Source organism: Kogia breviceps, chromosome 9 (genome assembly GCF_026419965.1).
Source record: "Kogia breviceps isolate mKogBre1 chromosome 9, mKogBre1 haplotype 1, whole genome shotgun sequence".
Lineage (NCBI taxonomy): Eukaryota > Metazoa > Chordata > Mammalia > Artiodactyla > Physeteridae > Kogia > Kogia breviceps.
The window spans coordinates 6,542,123-6,554,857 of record NC_081318.1 but is presented as its reverse complement, the minus strand read 5'-3'; the positions used below and the strand labels follow the sequence as shown (position 1 = coordinate 6,554,857).

At 54.2% G+C, this 12,735-nt stretch overlaps 2 protein-coding genes across 2 annotated transcripts; one reads left to right on the top strand and one right to left on the bottom strand.

The window, feature by feature from the left end:
* Positions 1 to 670: 670 nt before the first annotated feature.
* On the bottom strand, positions 671 to 4,167 carry TMEM176B (transmembrane protein 176B). The gene is made up of 6 exons (XM_059073452.2): positions 3,971 to 4,167; positions 3,101 to 3,211; positions 2,674 to 2,730; positions 2,229 to 2,459; positions 1,166 to 1,285; positions 671 to 760 (listed from the first exon to the last, which is right to left on the bottom strand). The coding sequence occupies exons 1-6, from the start codon at positions 4,160 to 4,162 to the stop codon at positions 671 to 673; spliced, it is 801 nt and encodes a 266-aa protein (XP_058929435.1). The 5' UTR covers positions 4,163 to 4,167.
* Positions 4,168 to 8,612: 4,445 nt separating this feature from the next.
* Positions 8,613 to 12,188, top strand: TMEM176A (transmembrane protein 176A). The gene is given in 7 exon segments (XM_059073453.2): positions 8,613 to 8,706; positions 8,709 to 8,785; positions 9,288 to 9,398; positions 10,462 to 10,518; positions 10,682 to 10,894; positions 11,445 to 11,555; positions 12,147 to 12,188. Coding segments are annotated over 7 exon segments (705 nt in total).
* Positions 12,189 to 12,735: the final 547 nt, after the last annotated feature.

Sequence of the window (12,735 nt, the reverse complement as noted above, 5' to 3'; positions counted from 1 at the left end):
GAGAGAACCAACAGTAATAACTGAAAAAAACAAGAGAGAAAGAAAGAGATGGGTGAGAAAGAGAAAAAAGAAAGGAAGGGAGGGAGGGAGGGAGGAAGGAAGAAGGAAGGAAAGAGACAGAGGGGGAGGAAGATGAAGGGAAGGAAGAAAGGGAGGGAGGGAGGAAATGATCTTGTTCCACGTCTCACATGGTCCTGTAAACCCCACTGATCAGTTATAGATGCTTAAAGAAAACCTTAGCAGGTAAAAAGATTCTAAGTATGTAGGAGTTATTTTCACTTTACACTGAACAGAAGGAAATCCTGAAAAGGAGTTTTTACACTTGGTATATAGAGCAGAAGGTAAGTTAAGTCTTATTGGGACCTTGTTTCCATATGATACATAACTCTCATTTAATTCCATGTGTATCAACGTACCGTGTGTATCAACAAAGGAAGACTACATCCTTTCTGCACAAAATCATTTTTTGTGGTTGTTTCTGTTTAATCGGCATTGGAAAAAATGTGACAACACCTGTTCACTGAACGGAGGACCCTGGAGTGGGAAGAGTGGGTGAGGGTGTTGGGGAGAGGAGGAGCAGCCAAAGGAAGCAAATGTGGGGGACAGGGCAGTGAGGGGCCCTGGGCTACTCTGGAGGGACATGCAGGGTCCAGGTAGGGTTTTTGGCTGCTCACAGGACAACAGCTGTGCTCTTCCCCTTGTGGGGAGAGGGAGGCACTGAATTCTCGCCCCACAGCTTCTTCTCTGACCCTTCTTCATCCTGAAGAAGACAAAACAAAAAACAGGAGGAAAATCAGTTCTTGGGAGGAAAAGGTTGGAGTAGAGTTAGCTCCATAGAACTGGAAATCAGACAAATGAAAGAAGGAGGGAAGAAAAAGGTGACGGAGGAAGGGGAGCCAGAAGAGACCTGGACGTGGGAAAGAGGGGACCGTGGGAACATGAGAGCAAAGAAGGGCAGCGGGGGCAGAAGGCAGAAGTCACCCCAGGACACAGTGATGGGGTCATGTTCCCCAGACACTGAAGAGCAGAGCCAAGCACGGGGAAAGGGCTGAGTGAGGGGGAGCGTGACCCCTGCTCAGCAGTGTTCCTGCCCCGATGGCCTTCCCGTCCCTAGAGCTTCACCAACCAGATCCGCTCTTTCCCTAGTGCCTCCCTAACAGCTCACCAGGGCCCGGGAGCTCTGGCCACAGAAGCGTCGAAGACCCACGCCCAGGGAAGCCAAGGATACAGTGACCTGCAGGACCCAGATGGCCAGGAGCAGACCATGGATTCCTAGGAACAAATCCTGAAGATAAAGGAAGAAAACAGTTACAGTCAGGAGTCTGTTCCTCTGCTTCTGCTGTTCCTGTCACCTTGCTACCCCAGGAGGGATCAGACCCTGTCCAACTAACTACTTCCCACCAAAGCAGATTGCATCTTCCGACTACGGGGGCAGCCACAGACTCCATCCCATTTGCTTGCCTGCAATGTGACCTTACCTCCCCCTGTGAAGAGGTGGGATCCACTTCTCCACCCCCTAGAATCTGGAAGCGCCGGGGAATGCTTTGATCAACAAAATACAGTGGAAGTGACACTAGGTCAATTATGGGGTAGCCCTTATTTGGCCTGGCAGCTTCCACTTCCTACCTCTTGAAATGCTCACAGTGGGATGCTCCCTGTTGGAACCTGGTTGCTGGGCTACAAGAAGCCTAAGCCACATGGAGAAGCTATTGTAGGCTCCCTGGCTGATAGCCCCAGCTGAGCTCCCTGCTGTGTGTGTGCGCGCCATCTTAGCGGTCCAGCCCAGTCAAACTCTTGGATGACTTCACCCTCAACTGACACCTGACTGCAACTGCATGAGAAAACGCAAGGGAGGACTGCCCATGTGAGCCTAGCCAACCCACAGAATGTGAGAAGCAATAAGAAATCACAGTGCTAAGCCAGTACATTTTGGGGTGGTATGTTATGCGGCGATAGATAACTGATAACAGCCACACACCAGAAAAGACGGAAGGGTGGTTCATGAAATCCTCCCTTCAATGTCTCCTCTTTGTCCTCATCCCCTCTGATTCAGCGAATTCTCATGCCATGAGGATCTGAACAATGGCTTCAGATTAAGTTAAAACCTGCTGAACCAAAGACCTTGGATGAGGTCGAAGCTCAGAGAGCCTACATCTCTGCCCTCAGGTGTCCCAATTCCCCAACGCACAGCTGTGATGCGTCCTGGAAGACGGACTCTCCTTTCTCACCGTCAGCATTTGCATGTAGTTTCTGCAGCGCTGCTCCCTCCACGATGCATAGGAAGTGCTTTGTCTAGTCTGTTTGTACCCAAAGGTGGGGGTGGCAGGGACTACGGAATCACACACGGAGCTGATGTCATAGAAGACGTCAGGTTGCCAGGTTAAACTATTCACACAGAAGACAACAGCGGCCACGGCCGTGGCAATGCCAGCCAGGGCGAGCAGATTTGATATGCAGCCCTAGAAGAGAGAGGTTCAGGCTGCAGACTCCCTCTATGGATGGCAGAGCTGTGGGGTTCCCCAGCTTCCTGGCCGAGGAAACCCTCCCTACCCCTCCAGGAAAGATCTTGGGATATTTGAAACCAAAGGGGAGAAGACAGAAAAATAGGGCAGGAAAACAGAGACGTAGGAGGGGAAGAGGACAAGGTGGGACACAGAGGATGCCCAGACTCACTGCAAGTTTGCCCCAGTGCTTCTCATAGACAATGGCCCCAACGCCTGCTGCAACGGCCTAGGAAGAGAAGACACCAGAAAAGTCCTCCAGTCGGCTGTCCTGAAATGATCTCCCGTTATACTTCTCCCAGCAGGCCCCAGAACAGCCAGTTTGAAGCAGGATCCAAGGAACAGGCAAAGATACCTAGCAGATGGACAGGACTCCACCTACAGCTGCCCCGCTATTCCCAGCCTTGCCTTAAAGAGAAAAACAGAGGGTGGAAGGGTTTTGCCCGCCCCCTAAGGCAGCCTCCTCCTAGCAGAGAGCATTTGGACTCTGGGTCTGTGGTCTCGTCCCCAAATCCCTGACCCAGATCCAGAGGAACTTTCTTTCTCCTTGTCCATAAACACTTGCCTCCCTCAGAGCTCACAACCCCTTTCTTACTCACCACAAACCCTGCCCAAAAGGCACAGCCTGAGGCACGCAGCTGAATCCAGGGCCCCAAGTAGAGAAGTCCTCCAAGAGCACAGCTCGTAACCCCCAGCAATATCTGTGTCACCTGCAAGAGATGGGGAAAGCCACACCCCTTCCCATGAGTCACCTGCTCCAGGAGCAGCCACCCAGCTCCCACCTAGGTGGCTTTCCTCTCCTCTTCCTCTGCCCTGACTTCTCCGCAGCTCTGATTCTGGAAATTCTGTTCCCTTAACATCCGTGAAGCAGCCCGTCCTGGTTCTCCCTTATCCCTCTGACTCGCCAACCTTTTATCCTTCATTCTCGTCTAAATCCCATTTTTCCGAAATACCACAATGCGTCGTCCCACCTGATGATTCCTTCTTTTTTTCTCCTCATTTTCCCTTGGGAAGCCCATCATCCTGTCCAGGATGGGCCATGACGACCTCCTTCGAGAAAGGAGAGCGGTTAGCTGACAGCCTACAGTGGCCAGCGCCTTCAAGGTCCCCTCGTCTTTCAAACTGAGGGCACAGTCTTTGCGGGTGGCTACCCAGCCTTGCATTGCAGGCCCTCCGTCCACGTGGGTTCAATCAACCTGAATGAACAGCCTCCAGGGACGCTTCCGCCCCCCCCCCCCCAGCTCTGGCTGGAACTGCCCACGTTGCACCAAAGGAAAGGATCCACTATTCCTTTCCATCTAAATCTCTGTGGCGAAAGTTCCCGAACGTTCTTTTCCAGAACAAGATGGGATACGAATAGTGAGTTCTCATAGGGATTCAACCCACTTTCCTTTTCCGCATCGTATTGAAGAAGGAGCGTTACCCTCCTCTGTGTCATCTCGCTAACCCACCTCTCCAGACGCTCTCACCCCTAGTGCAAGCTGTCCATAGCTTATCCCGGCCTTGGCAGGGCGGTGGGACAGACGCTCCATCAGGGAACTCCCAGCTTTTAGCAGTTGTGACAAAGCTGATTCCTGGTGGATGTGGATGTCGATGTGAGTGGGCTGGGACAGCGTAGAGGCCACATCGACTCCGTTCACAGCCAGCATGTTTTGGGTCATCCTGCCTGCTGGGGAGATGCACAGACGTGAGGTTTGAGATCTAAGTAAGGGAAAGAGGAATACGCCGCGGGAGTGCAGGGAGAGAGCACAGCCTTCGAGTCAAGTCAAGTCACAGCACGTGGGATCTTAGATCCCCAACCAGAGATCAAACCCACGCCCCCTGCCTTGGAAGCACAGAGTCTTAACCACTGGACCGCCAGGGAAGTCTCTGTCACGGTGACCTTAATCTGGGATGCAGATCTGAATCACCTCTAGAGTTTTCACCATATATACTCTTGGACCTCTTCCCGAAATGTTCAGATACAGTTTGTCTGGGTCTTGGGATTGGCAAAGAAAGGAATCTGAATTATTTCAGCAACGTAGTGTACATATTTATACATAACACTTTCATATGGTTAAAATAAAATCAAAAGATAAGAAAGGGTGTACTGCTGAAACCCACTCTCCTATCTTTCTCTCCTAGCCAGCTAGTGGTCTGCCAGGTGGAAAAATAGTATCATTTTCTAATATATCCTACAATGACTTCTTTGCATATAAAAACATGTAAAAATATTCTCTCTCTCCCTCTTTTCCCACAAATGGCAGGACAGCACGCTCAGTTTCTGCATAATGATCTGTTCACGGAACCACCTTTTAAAAATAATCCTACAGGGCTTCCCTGGTGGCGCAGCGGTTGAGAATCCACCTGCCAATGCAGGGGACACGGGTTCGTGCCCCGGTCTGGGAAGATCCCACGTGCCGCGGAGCGGCTGGGCCCGTGAGCCGTGGCCGCTGAGCCCGCGCGTCCGGAGCCTGTGCTCCGCAACGGGAGAGGCCACGACAGTGAGAGGCCCGCGTACCACAAAAAAAAAAAAAAAAAAAAAAAAAAATCCTACATCAGTCCATAAAATGCGTCCTCACTCGTTTGTATGGCTGCATAGTATTCCATTGTATGAATGCATCATAATTTTTTTAAGCAGTCCCCTATTTATAGACCTTTATTTTTTTTCTTGCAAGCAATGTGGAATCAGCAGGTCAATGGGAATGTGTATTTGTAATTTTAAAAGGTATTTCCCTCCACGGAGCTACTTCCATGCAATTCTCATGCAAGGGCAATTCCAAGAGTGTCCACTGCCCTCCCCAAGACCAGCAGAACGTGTCAGCAAACTTTCTAATCTTTTCAAACGTCTCGTGGAAAAATGGCATTCTGTTGTGGATTTTAATCCTTTTTAGTCAATAAAATGCCCCCTTTTAATTGGGTATCTCAGTGACTTTTAACAAATGTGTACATATGTGTAACCACAACTACAATCAAGATACGGAACATTTCTATGTTGCAAAGAAGCTCCCTAATGTCCCTTCCCCAGGAACCCCTCCAACCCTTGGCCCCAGGCAACCACCAGTCTGCTTTCTGTGACTATCCCAGTATCAATTCTCTTATTATGAGTGAGGTTGGCCATCTTTCCATATGTGTAAGAGCCTTTTTCCTCTTCTTTTGTGAGCTTTCCTTTCAAATCCTATGACTTCCTTGTGTTACTCGGTTTTGTCTTGGTCTTTACAGGAGTTCTTCGTGTATTTGAAAAATTACTATCTGTGACATGAGCTACAGATAGGGCTTTCAATTTGTGATTTATTTTTGACTTCGTTTGTATTTTTATATAATCAAAGTTTTCAGTCATTTTCTACGATTTCTGGGTTTTACATTGTACTTAAAAGGGACTTGCCCACTTCAAGATTATAAAATAATAATTCATCCATGTTTTCTTCTAAGTGCTTTTATGTTTTCAGTTTTCACATTTAAATGTTGAGCCATCTGGAATTTACCTTGTAAGTGGGAAGAAATGGATCCAAGTTGGTTTGGGTTTGTTCCCTTCAGATGGTTAACTTCTGAAGAGTATATTCTGTTTATGGAATATATCATCTTTCTCCCACTGATTTAAAATGCTCCCCTGAGCAAACCTAAAATTCCCGTAGGAATCCAAGTCCATTTTAGTCTTCATATTCTGCCCATTGGTGGATCTGATGAGTCATGCAGCATTACTGTAATTTTAATAATGAGTGTAGAGTTTAATATTTAGTTGAGCGCTTTCATGACCGCCCCCCCCCCCCCGCCATGTTAACTTTTTTCTTTCATGGCCACTTTTGCCAGATTACTCCTCCTCAGGCACTTTAGAATCAACTTGCCTAGCTCCAGAGGAAATCCTCTCCAGGTAATTCTCATGGGCAGTCTACTTATCACTGTTTAAATCATAACATTATTCATCACAATTCTAAAAACACCAGCAAGAGCAACAAGTCTAAGGCCTTCCCATTTGTATCGTATGAACTTTACAGAGCAGTTTCACTCTTACACCTACCTGGCCAGGTTTGATGATTCTGCAGATCCACAGGGAGGTTCAGACCTGTTCACAGACACGCAAGGAAGCCCAGCCGGGATTCTAGCCGGTTCTTCCTTGGGACCTGGGTATCAGGATCATATTGCAGTCCAGAAAGGACCTTGGGCTCCGGCGCCCTCTGAGCCCTCTGGATCCCACTGCTCCCCCCTCTCGCCTCACCCCCAGCTCCAATCCCCAGATCAGCCTAGATTCCTGCTCTTCCTCTGAGCCAGGCCAGCCCCATGAAGATCCCCTTTCACTCCACCCTAACGCCAGGGTGTGGGGCTCTTCTCTGCTGCCCTGGACACTCTTCTCTGCCCAGCTCCTCCCTGTGCCCCTGAAGCTGGGGAGAGAGGGCCAGGATCCCAGCTACACCCTGGGCCCTGCACCTTCTGCCTTTGCTGTTGAAGGACCTCCCACCAGCAAACCACCTGAGCCTCAGCCACCCCACCCTCAGAGTAAAGATATGAGAGGTACTGGGGAGGGAGAGTCCAGCTGACGTGGCCAGGCACGGGCCCCCCGACCTCCCTAGCCATTTCTCTAGTATCACGTCCTCTCTCTAGTGTATCCCTCCCTCCCAAGCAGGTCCTACAGGGACCAGGAATGCGGGGGGGGAGAATGGCATCGTGTGGGACAGACAGGATGGGGGCTTTGGGGACTGGTCTTGGAGACTCCTCGAGAGAGAGAGAGAGAGAGGGGTCCCGCGCGGAGAGTCTCCTGGGACGGGTCACCTGGGCTGCTCACCTGAGGGCCCTTCTCCCCTGCTGTCCTCTGGGAACCAGCGGCCCAGCAGAGCAGAGCTGCCCAGAGCTGAGGCCCCGGCAGTGGGTGGGAGAGTGCAGAAGAGGGGGTGGGGTGATGAGGGCCTGACCTTCAGCATCTTGACTTCCCAGAAAACAGCTGTCCCAAAGGGGCCCCTCTACTGGCTGGAGAAGGCAGGGCACCCAAACACCCAAACACACACACACTGGCGCGTCCATCCTCACTCAGCACACACACTGGGGGGCACACGGCACGGGCCAGTCCTCGTTCAGAAAGCCCCTGCCCTGGTGGGCATGGGGGATTCTCCAGGGCTGCTCCGCTCTGCAGTCTCCCGGGCCACCCACGTGGCCCCTGTGCTCCCCGGGGCATCGGAGCCCAGTGGTCCCCACCGGCAGCTGGAGAACCCTGGAGGGGCCCTTTGCTCCAGCTGTGTGCTGGGAAGTTGCCTCTTCCTTCCCTTTCTGGAGCCCCGCCAACGCCCTCCTCTTTCTGCCTGGTTCTCAGCCCCCACTCTCGACCGTGACTGTCGTTCCCCGAGGAGAGCAGGTGAGGCAGGCCCTCAGCCCACGTGGCCCTTTCCCAGAGACCCTTCTCTCAGGGCCCCTTCCCAGAGGAGTCCCCCCCCGCCCCCTCACAGCCCCCCCCCCAGAATTTGCTGGGGAGGGAGGGGCCAACCACCTTGTAGAGAAAGTGCATCCAGGAAGGTGGCAGGAGAGGAGGCCAGGTACATCCCTGTTCCCGTTTGATGCCAAGCCATTCTGGCCTTTGGCCTCCATCTGCACCCACAACTTCACGCAGAGGGTTGCGGGGGGGGGCGTCTGAATAGGGAGCAGAGGACTGAGTAGCCGTTGATGGAGAGGGAGATATGTAGGGGCGGGGGGTGGGTCCCCGGGCTCAGCTGGGAAGCAGCTGCCTCAATAGTAGCTCAACAGGCGGCCAGGACTCAGTTCTGTCTGGCAGCCTGAGGGCTCTGGAGGGGAAGAGGCGGAGGGGAGAGCCAGGCTGAGGGCCGTGATCACACAAGCGGGCTGGGAGCGGAAAGGAGAGAGGTGAGGGCTCCGGGGCACCGCTTGGTCCAGACCCCGAGGCCGTGGCAGGCGGATGGGGAGACACAGCAGATCTAGGGCGAAGGGGGCGGCTCCAGTGGGCTGAGCGGTGGTTCCAGCCTCAGCAGACTCAGGGATCCCTCGCATGACACCCCTCAAGGCAGGTCCCAGGTGCTGCGCTGTGACCGGGGGCCTCGCCAGCTCCCGTGGAATCTGTGCAAACCTCCCGCCAACTCTTCCCCCGACGCCCCCTTCCTCCCTCCCAGGCGGGTGTCCACAGGCTTGGGGATGGCGGATGGCGAGGACGTGGCCCCTGGGCCCCCCCAGCCCACCTACATCAAGGTGCACGTCCACCAGGAGTCGGCTCTGGCCAAGCTGCTGCTGAGCTGCAGCGCCACGAGCCCTCGCCCCACACCGCCTCCCGGGCCCTGCGCCACCGCCGGCTGCTGGTGGCCTCCTGGGTGAGTAGGGCTGCCTGCCTCGCGGGGCGAGGACGGGCGCCCGGCCTCCCTGGACCCGGAAGGGTAGCCCCCCCCCCCCACTTCTTGTTGCACACTCTCCCAGCCAGCCTCTCTCTGAATGGGGCGCTGAGCCAGTCTTAACGTTCTTCCTCGAGATCAAGTTCTGGCTTTTCCTTCCCTTACCGGCCTCTCAGTGAAAGCTGTAGGTAGGGTGGGCTGTGGGCTGAAGGGTGCAAAGGAGCCTCCGACCTTTTAAAGTCCCAGCTGGTGGAACCTGGAGTTCATCCTCTCCCGACCCAGCGTGGGCTAGCTCTCCCCTCCCCTCGCCTTCTCTCCCCTCCTGTCCTCTCCCTCGTCGTCCCCCCTCTCTTTCTCTCTTCTCCCTCTCACCTTTAATACATGGAGTCGCAGGTCCTCAAAACTGCCCTGAGACTTAGGCGCAGAGAGTTTCTCCTGGGCCCGGGAACCTGGGATCCGGGTTCTTAGGTTTTTCCTCTTTCAGGCGGTGCAGGTTGTGCTAGGGATGTTCAGTGGGATCGTGGGAGGATTCCTCTTCATCTTCCACTATACGACGCTGCTTGCATCGGGAGCTCCCATCTGGACGGGGGCTGTGGTGAGTGGGGCGGGAGAAACGTGCGCAGAGACCCCCTATCACCACCACCATCGACCCCATCAGAATGGAGACTGTTTGCCGCTGAAAAGACTCCCAGCTCTGTAGGCCGACACCAGGCTTCTACAGACGGGAAACTAGCTGAGCTAAGGGCTGGGAAGGCCACGGTCACCGGTCCGCTCTCCCGTGTCCCTGCCCCGGGCGTCTCCCACCTTCAGCAGCAGATCAGCTGAGGATCTAGGACAGGGCTCATCTCCAGGCACCTGCACTGAGCCGGAGCGGGGCGGAATGTGCTGGAGGCTGTGTACAAGGGAGATGCACCTCCCGGTGGTTTCCCATTGCCCTCTGCAGGCCCCGCACGCAGGGAAAGTCCAGGGGGGCTCAGCGGACCACAGCAGTTATGTCAGCAGATGGACGTATGCCACCTGCGGCAGGAGACGGGTGGGCGGGTCACAGCAGGAAAGAGGCGCCCTCTGTCCTGCCCACCGTCACAGAACAAGAGCAAAACACACGAACCGATTAAGAGAGGAGCGCAAAGTAATCATCCTCTTCCACCCCGTGGCCAAAAACACTGAGATTAGCTACGGAACTGCCCGACAGGATTCAGATACAACTTTCCCTTGGCATCAACCAGACTTCCTGTCCTGGAACGAGCGCCTGCCCTCGCCCCGAGGCAGCGGACGCTGATCCTGTACTGAGACCTCCTCCAACACCCTGGACCTTGCACCCAACCGCCCTGGAGCTTTCGTACAGCCCCTGGTGTTGCTCAAAAAGAGAGGTTTTGGAGAAGGGAAGGGGGGCTTACACCCGGCTCGACCATGAGCACTTTTGATGTCCCCAAAATAGAGGGTCCTGCAGCCTCGGGCGTTTGATTCAGCCTTCAATACCCTCACCGTTGTCTTACAGACAACAGAGCTCAGCTCAGAACCTCGGGTCCACGTAGGGTGCTGTGGGGAAAGGCCAGCAGGATGGTTGGCTTTGCCTGTGGGAGTTGAGGATGGAGAAAGAAGCAGGGGGTGGGGCCTGGCTGCCCTGAGCTACCCCTGCTGCTTCCATCTCTCCCCAGGCTGTGCTGGCTGGAGCTGTCGCCTTCATTTATGAGAAGCGAGGTGGCACCTACTGGGTGAGTTTGGGGAGGGGTTGACACCAGGCCCAGAAGCTGGAGGCCACCCCAAGCTTGCCTCCCATCCCACGCCCCCTCCGCTAGGCTTCGCGCTCTTTGTCCCGGGCTGGGCTCCAGAGAAACTGAGTCTCCAAGGTCTGTCTCTGCCCTCTGTCCTCACCAGGCCCTGCTGAGGACGTTGCTCGCCCTGGCAGCTTTCTCCACGGCCACAGCCGCCATCATCATTGGGGCTAGAAGTTTCCATGAGTACCGCCATTTTTTCTTTAAAAGTATCTGTGATTTCTCCTATTCCTGGGGGCCCACCAGGGCCCCCAGCTCTCCGAGTGCAGACACGGGAAGGCTGAAGCTGTGCACCTCCTATGTGAACATGCTGAAGGTAGCCGGGCCGGGGAAGGCACGGCAGCAGGCGGTGGGCAGGGAGGGTCAGACAGTGGAGGAGAGTGAGGCCGTCCACCAAAAAGGGCGTGACCTGTTCTGCCCCGAGCGTGTCTTCCGTCAGCACGGCGTGGCACTGAACAAAACAGAAGCGGTTCCTATGGTTGTGGGAGTTACCGATTTGTGGGAGATACGAACACTGAACTCATAATACATGAGCTAATACTGCAGATACGTGAAGAGCCGCGAAGGTGTTAAATGCATGCTCAAGTCTTGGGCTTGTCAGGGAACCAGACCACAGCCCAAGCCCATCACTGCTCAGATGAGGATGCTAAGACCCGGTGACAGGGGTTACTGGCCGCTCTCTGCACGCTACACCCGCTGACCCCCACCCCGGGCTCCTTCTTCAGCCTCCCCCCACCCCGGAAGCTACCGACCTGGGGATGGGAGGAATGGGGTGGAGAGAGACCCTGTGCCACGATCAGCGTGAAGACAGACCGCGAATGGCGACAGTCACTCTGGCGCCTACAGCTTTGGTCCTCTGTCCCCAGGCCCTGCTCATAAGCATCAATGCCATGCTGTTGGGGGTCTGGGCTCTGCTGCTTCTGGCATCTCTGGTCCCCCTCTGTCTGTGCTGCTGGAGGAAATACCGAACTAAGGAGGTGAGTCCCTGAAGCTTGTGTCTGTGTGTTTGGGGCAGCAGTGCTGTCCAGGGGAGACAGGAATGGAGAGCGGATGGTTTGAGGAGAAAAAGTGTCATTACAGTGAGTAATGATGACAGGCACCATTCCTGTCTTTCCACCCCAGTAGCGGCCCAGCCCAGAGACGCCCTGTCCCTGACCAAGTAACACCCAGTCCAAAGACCCTAGGGAGCGACTTCTCTGGCGGTCCAGCGGTTAAGACTTCACCTTCCAATGCAGGGGGTGCTGCTGGTTCAGTCCCTGGTCGGGGAGCTAAGATCCCACATGCCTCGCGGCCAAAACACCAAAACAGAAAACAGAAGCAATATTGTAACAAATTCAATAAAGACTTTTTAAAAATTGGTCCACATCAAAAAAAAAAAAAAAAATCTGAAAAAGAGACCCTAGGAAGCTGGAGAAGTCCATGTACATGGTGGGACCTTGGGGCTCTTTGCATCAGGTACCATGAGGCTGATGTTGGATCTGATTGGCTCCAGAACTAAGCTGCCCTGGTACAGAGCATTTACACTTTCTCTCCCCCATGGGCTGTCCCACCCCCTCCTTTTCCCTTAGAAAAGAGACTCTCCCTTGGAAGAAACTGCTGGGAGTGAGTGAAATTAGCCCTGCTTCTCCAGAGGACTCATGTCTGGAGCTCTGCCTGGACTGGGTGTCCCAGCGTTTGCCTCGTGGAAGAAGAACCAGGCCGGGAAGAGAGGCTCTCCTCTGGCCCCAGTTATCCTTCCCCCATGGCCACAGCCACTGCCCTGCACCACCAACCATCAGAGCTGCTCCCGTCCATTTCCTGCTCACCTTCACCGTCCTGCTTGCTTCATGTCCCCTCTTGAGCAATGATGATAATAAACTCTCGTGTCGTTGCTTCCAGCTTCTTCCTTAGGGTATTTCTCTTGGCTGGAGGGAGGCAGAGGAGAATGAGCCAACAGCAAACCTACAAAGTTCGTTCCACTCCCAACAGCCAGTCTGGGTCTAGAGTTGCCGGCCTTGAAAACAGACTCTCTTTGAGCCTGGTCCTGGGACTGTAGGCCCAAATGCCTGGGAATGAAGGATGAAAGGAAGAGAGACCCTGATCCCTGCTCCCTGGTATGAATTTTGCCATACCAGGATTGCTAACCAAGGTGGAGGGAGCGTATCACCAGCTAAACCC

Excerpts from the sequence above, each read along its gene's own strand:
- TMEM176B (XM_059073452.2), bottom strand. The coding sequence starts at position 4,162 with ATGACCCAAAACATGCTGGCTGTGAACGGAGTCGATGTGGCCTCTACG. Across the intron at positions 2,460-2,673 it reads AGCACTGGGGCAAACTTGCA|GGCTGCATATCAAATCTGCT; the intron begins GTGAGTCTGGGC and ends TCTCTCTTCTAG. Across the intron at positions 1,286-2,228 it reads ACTACATGCAAATGCTGACG|GATTTGTTCCTAGGAATCCA; the intron begins GTGAGAAAGGAG and ends CTTTATCTTCAG.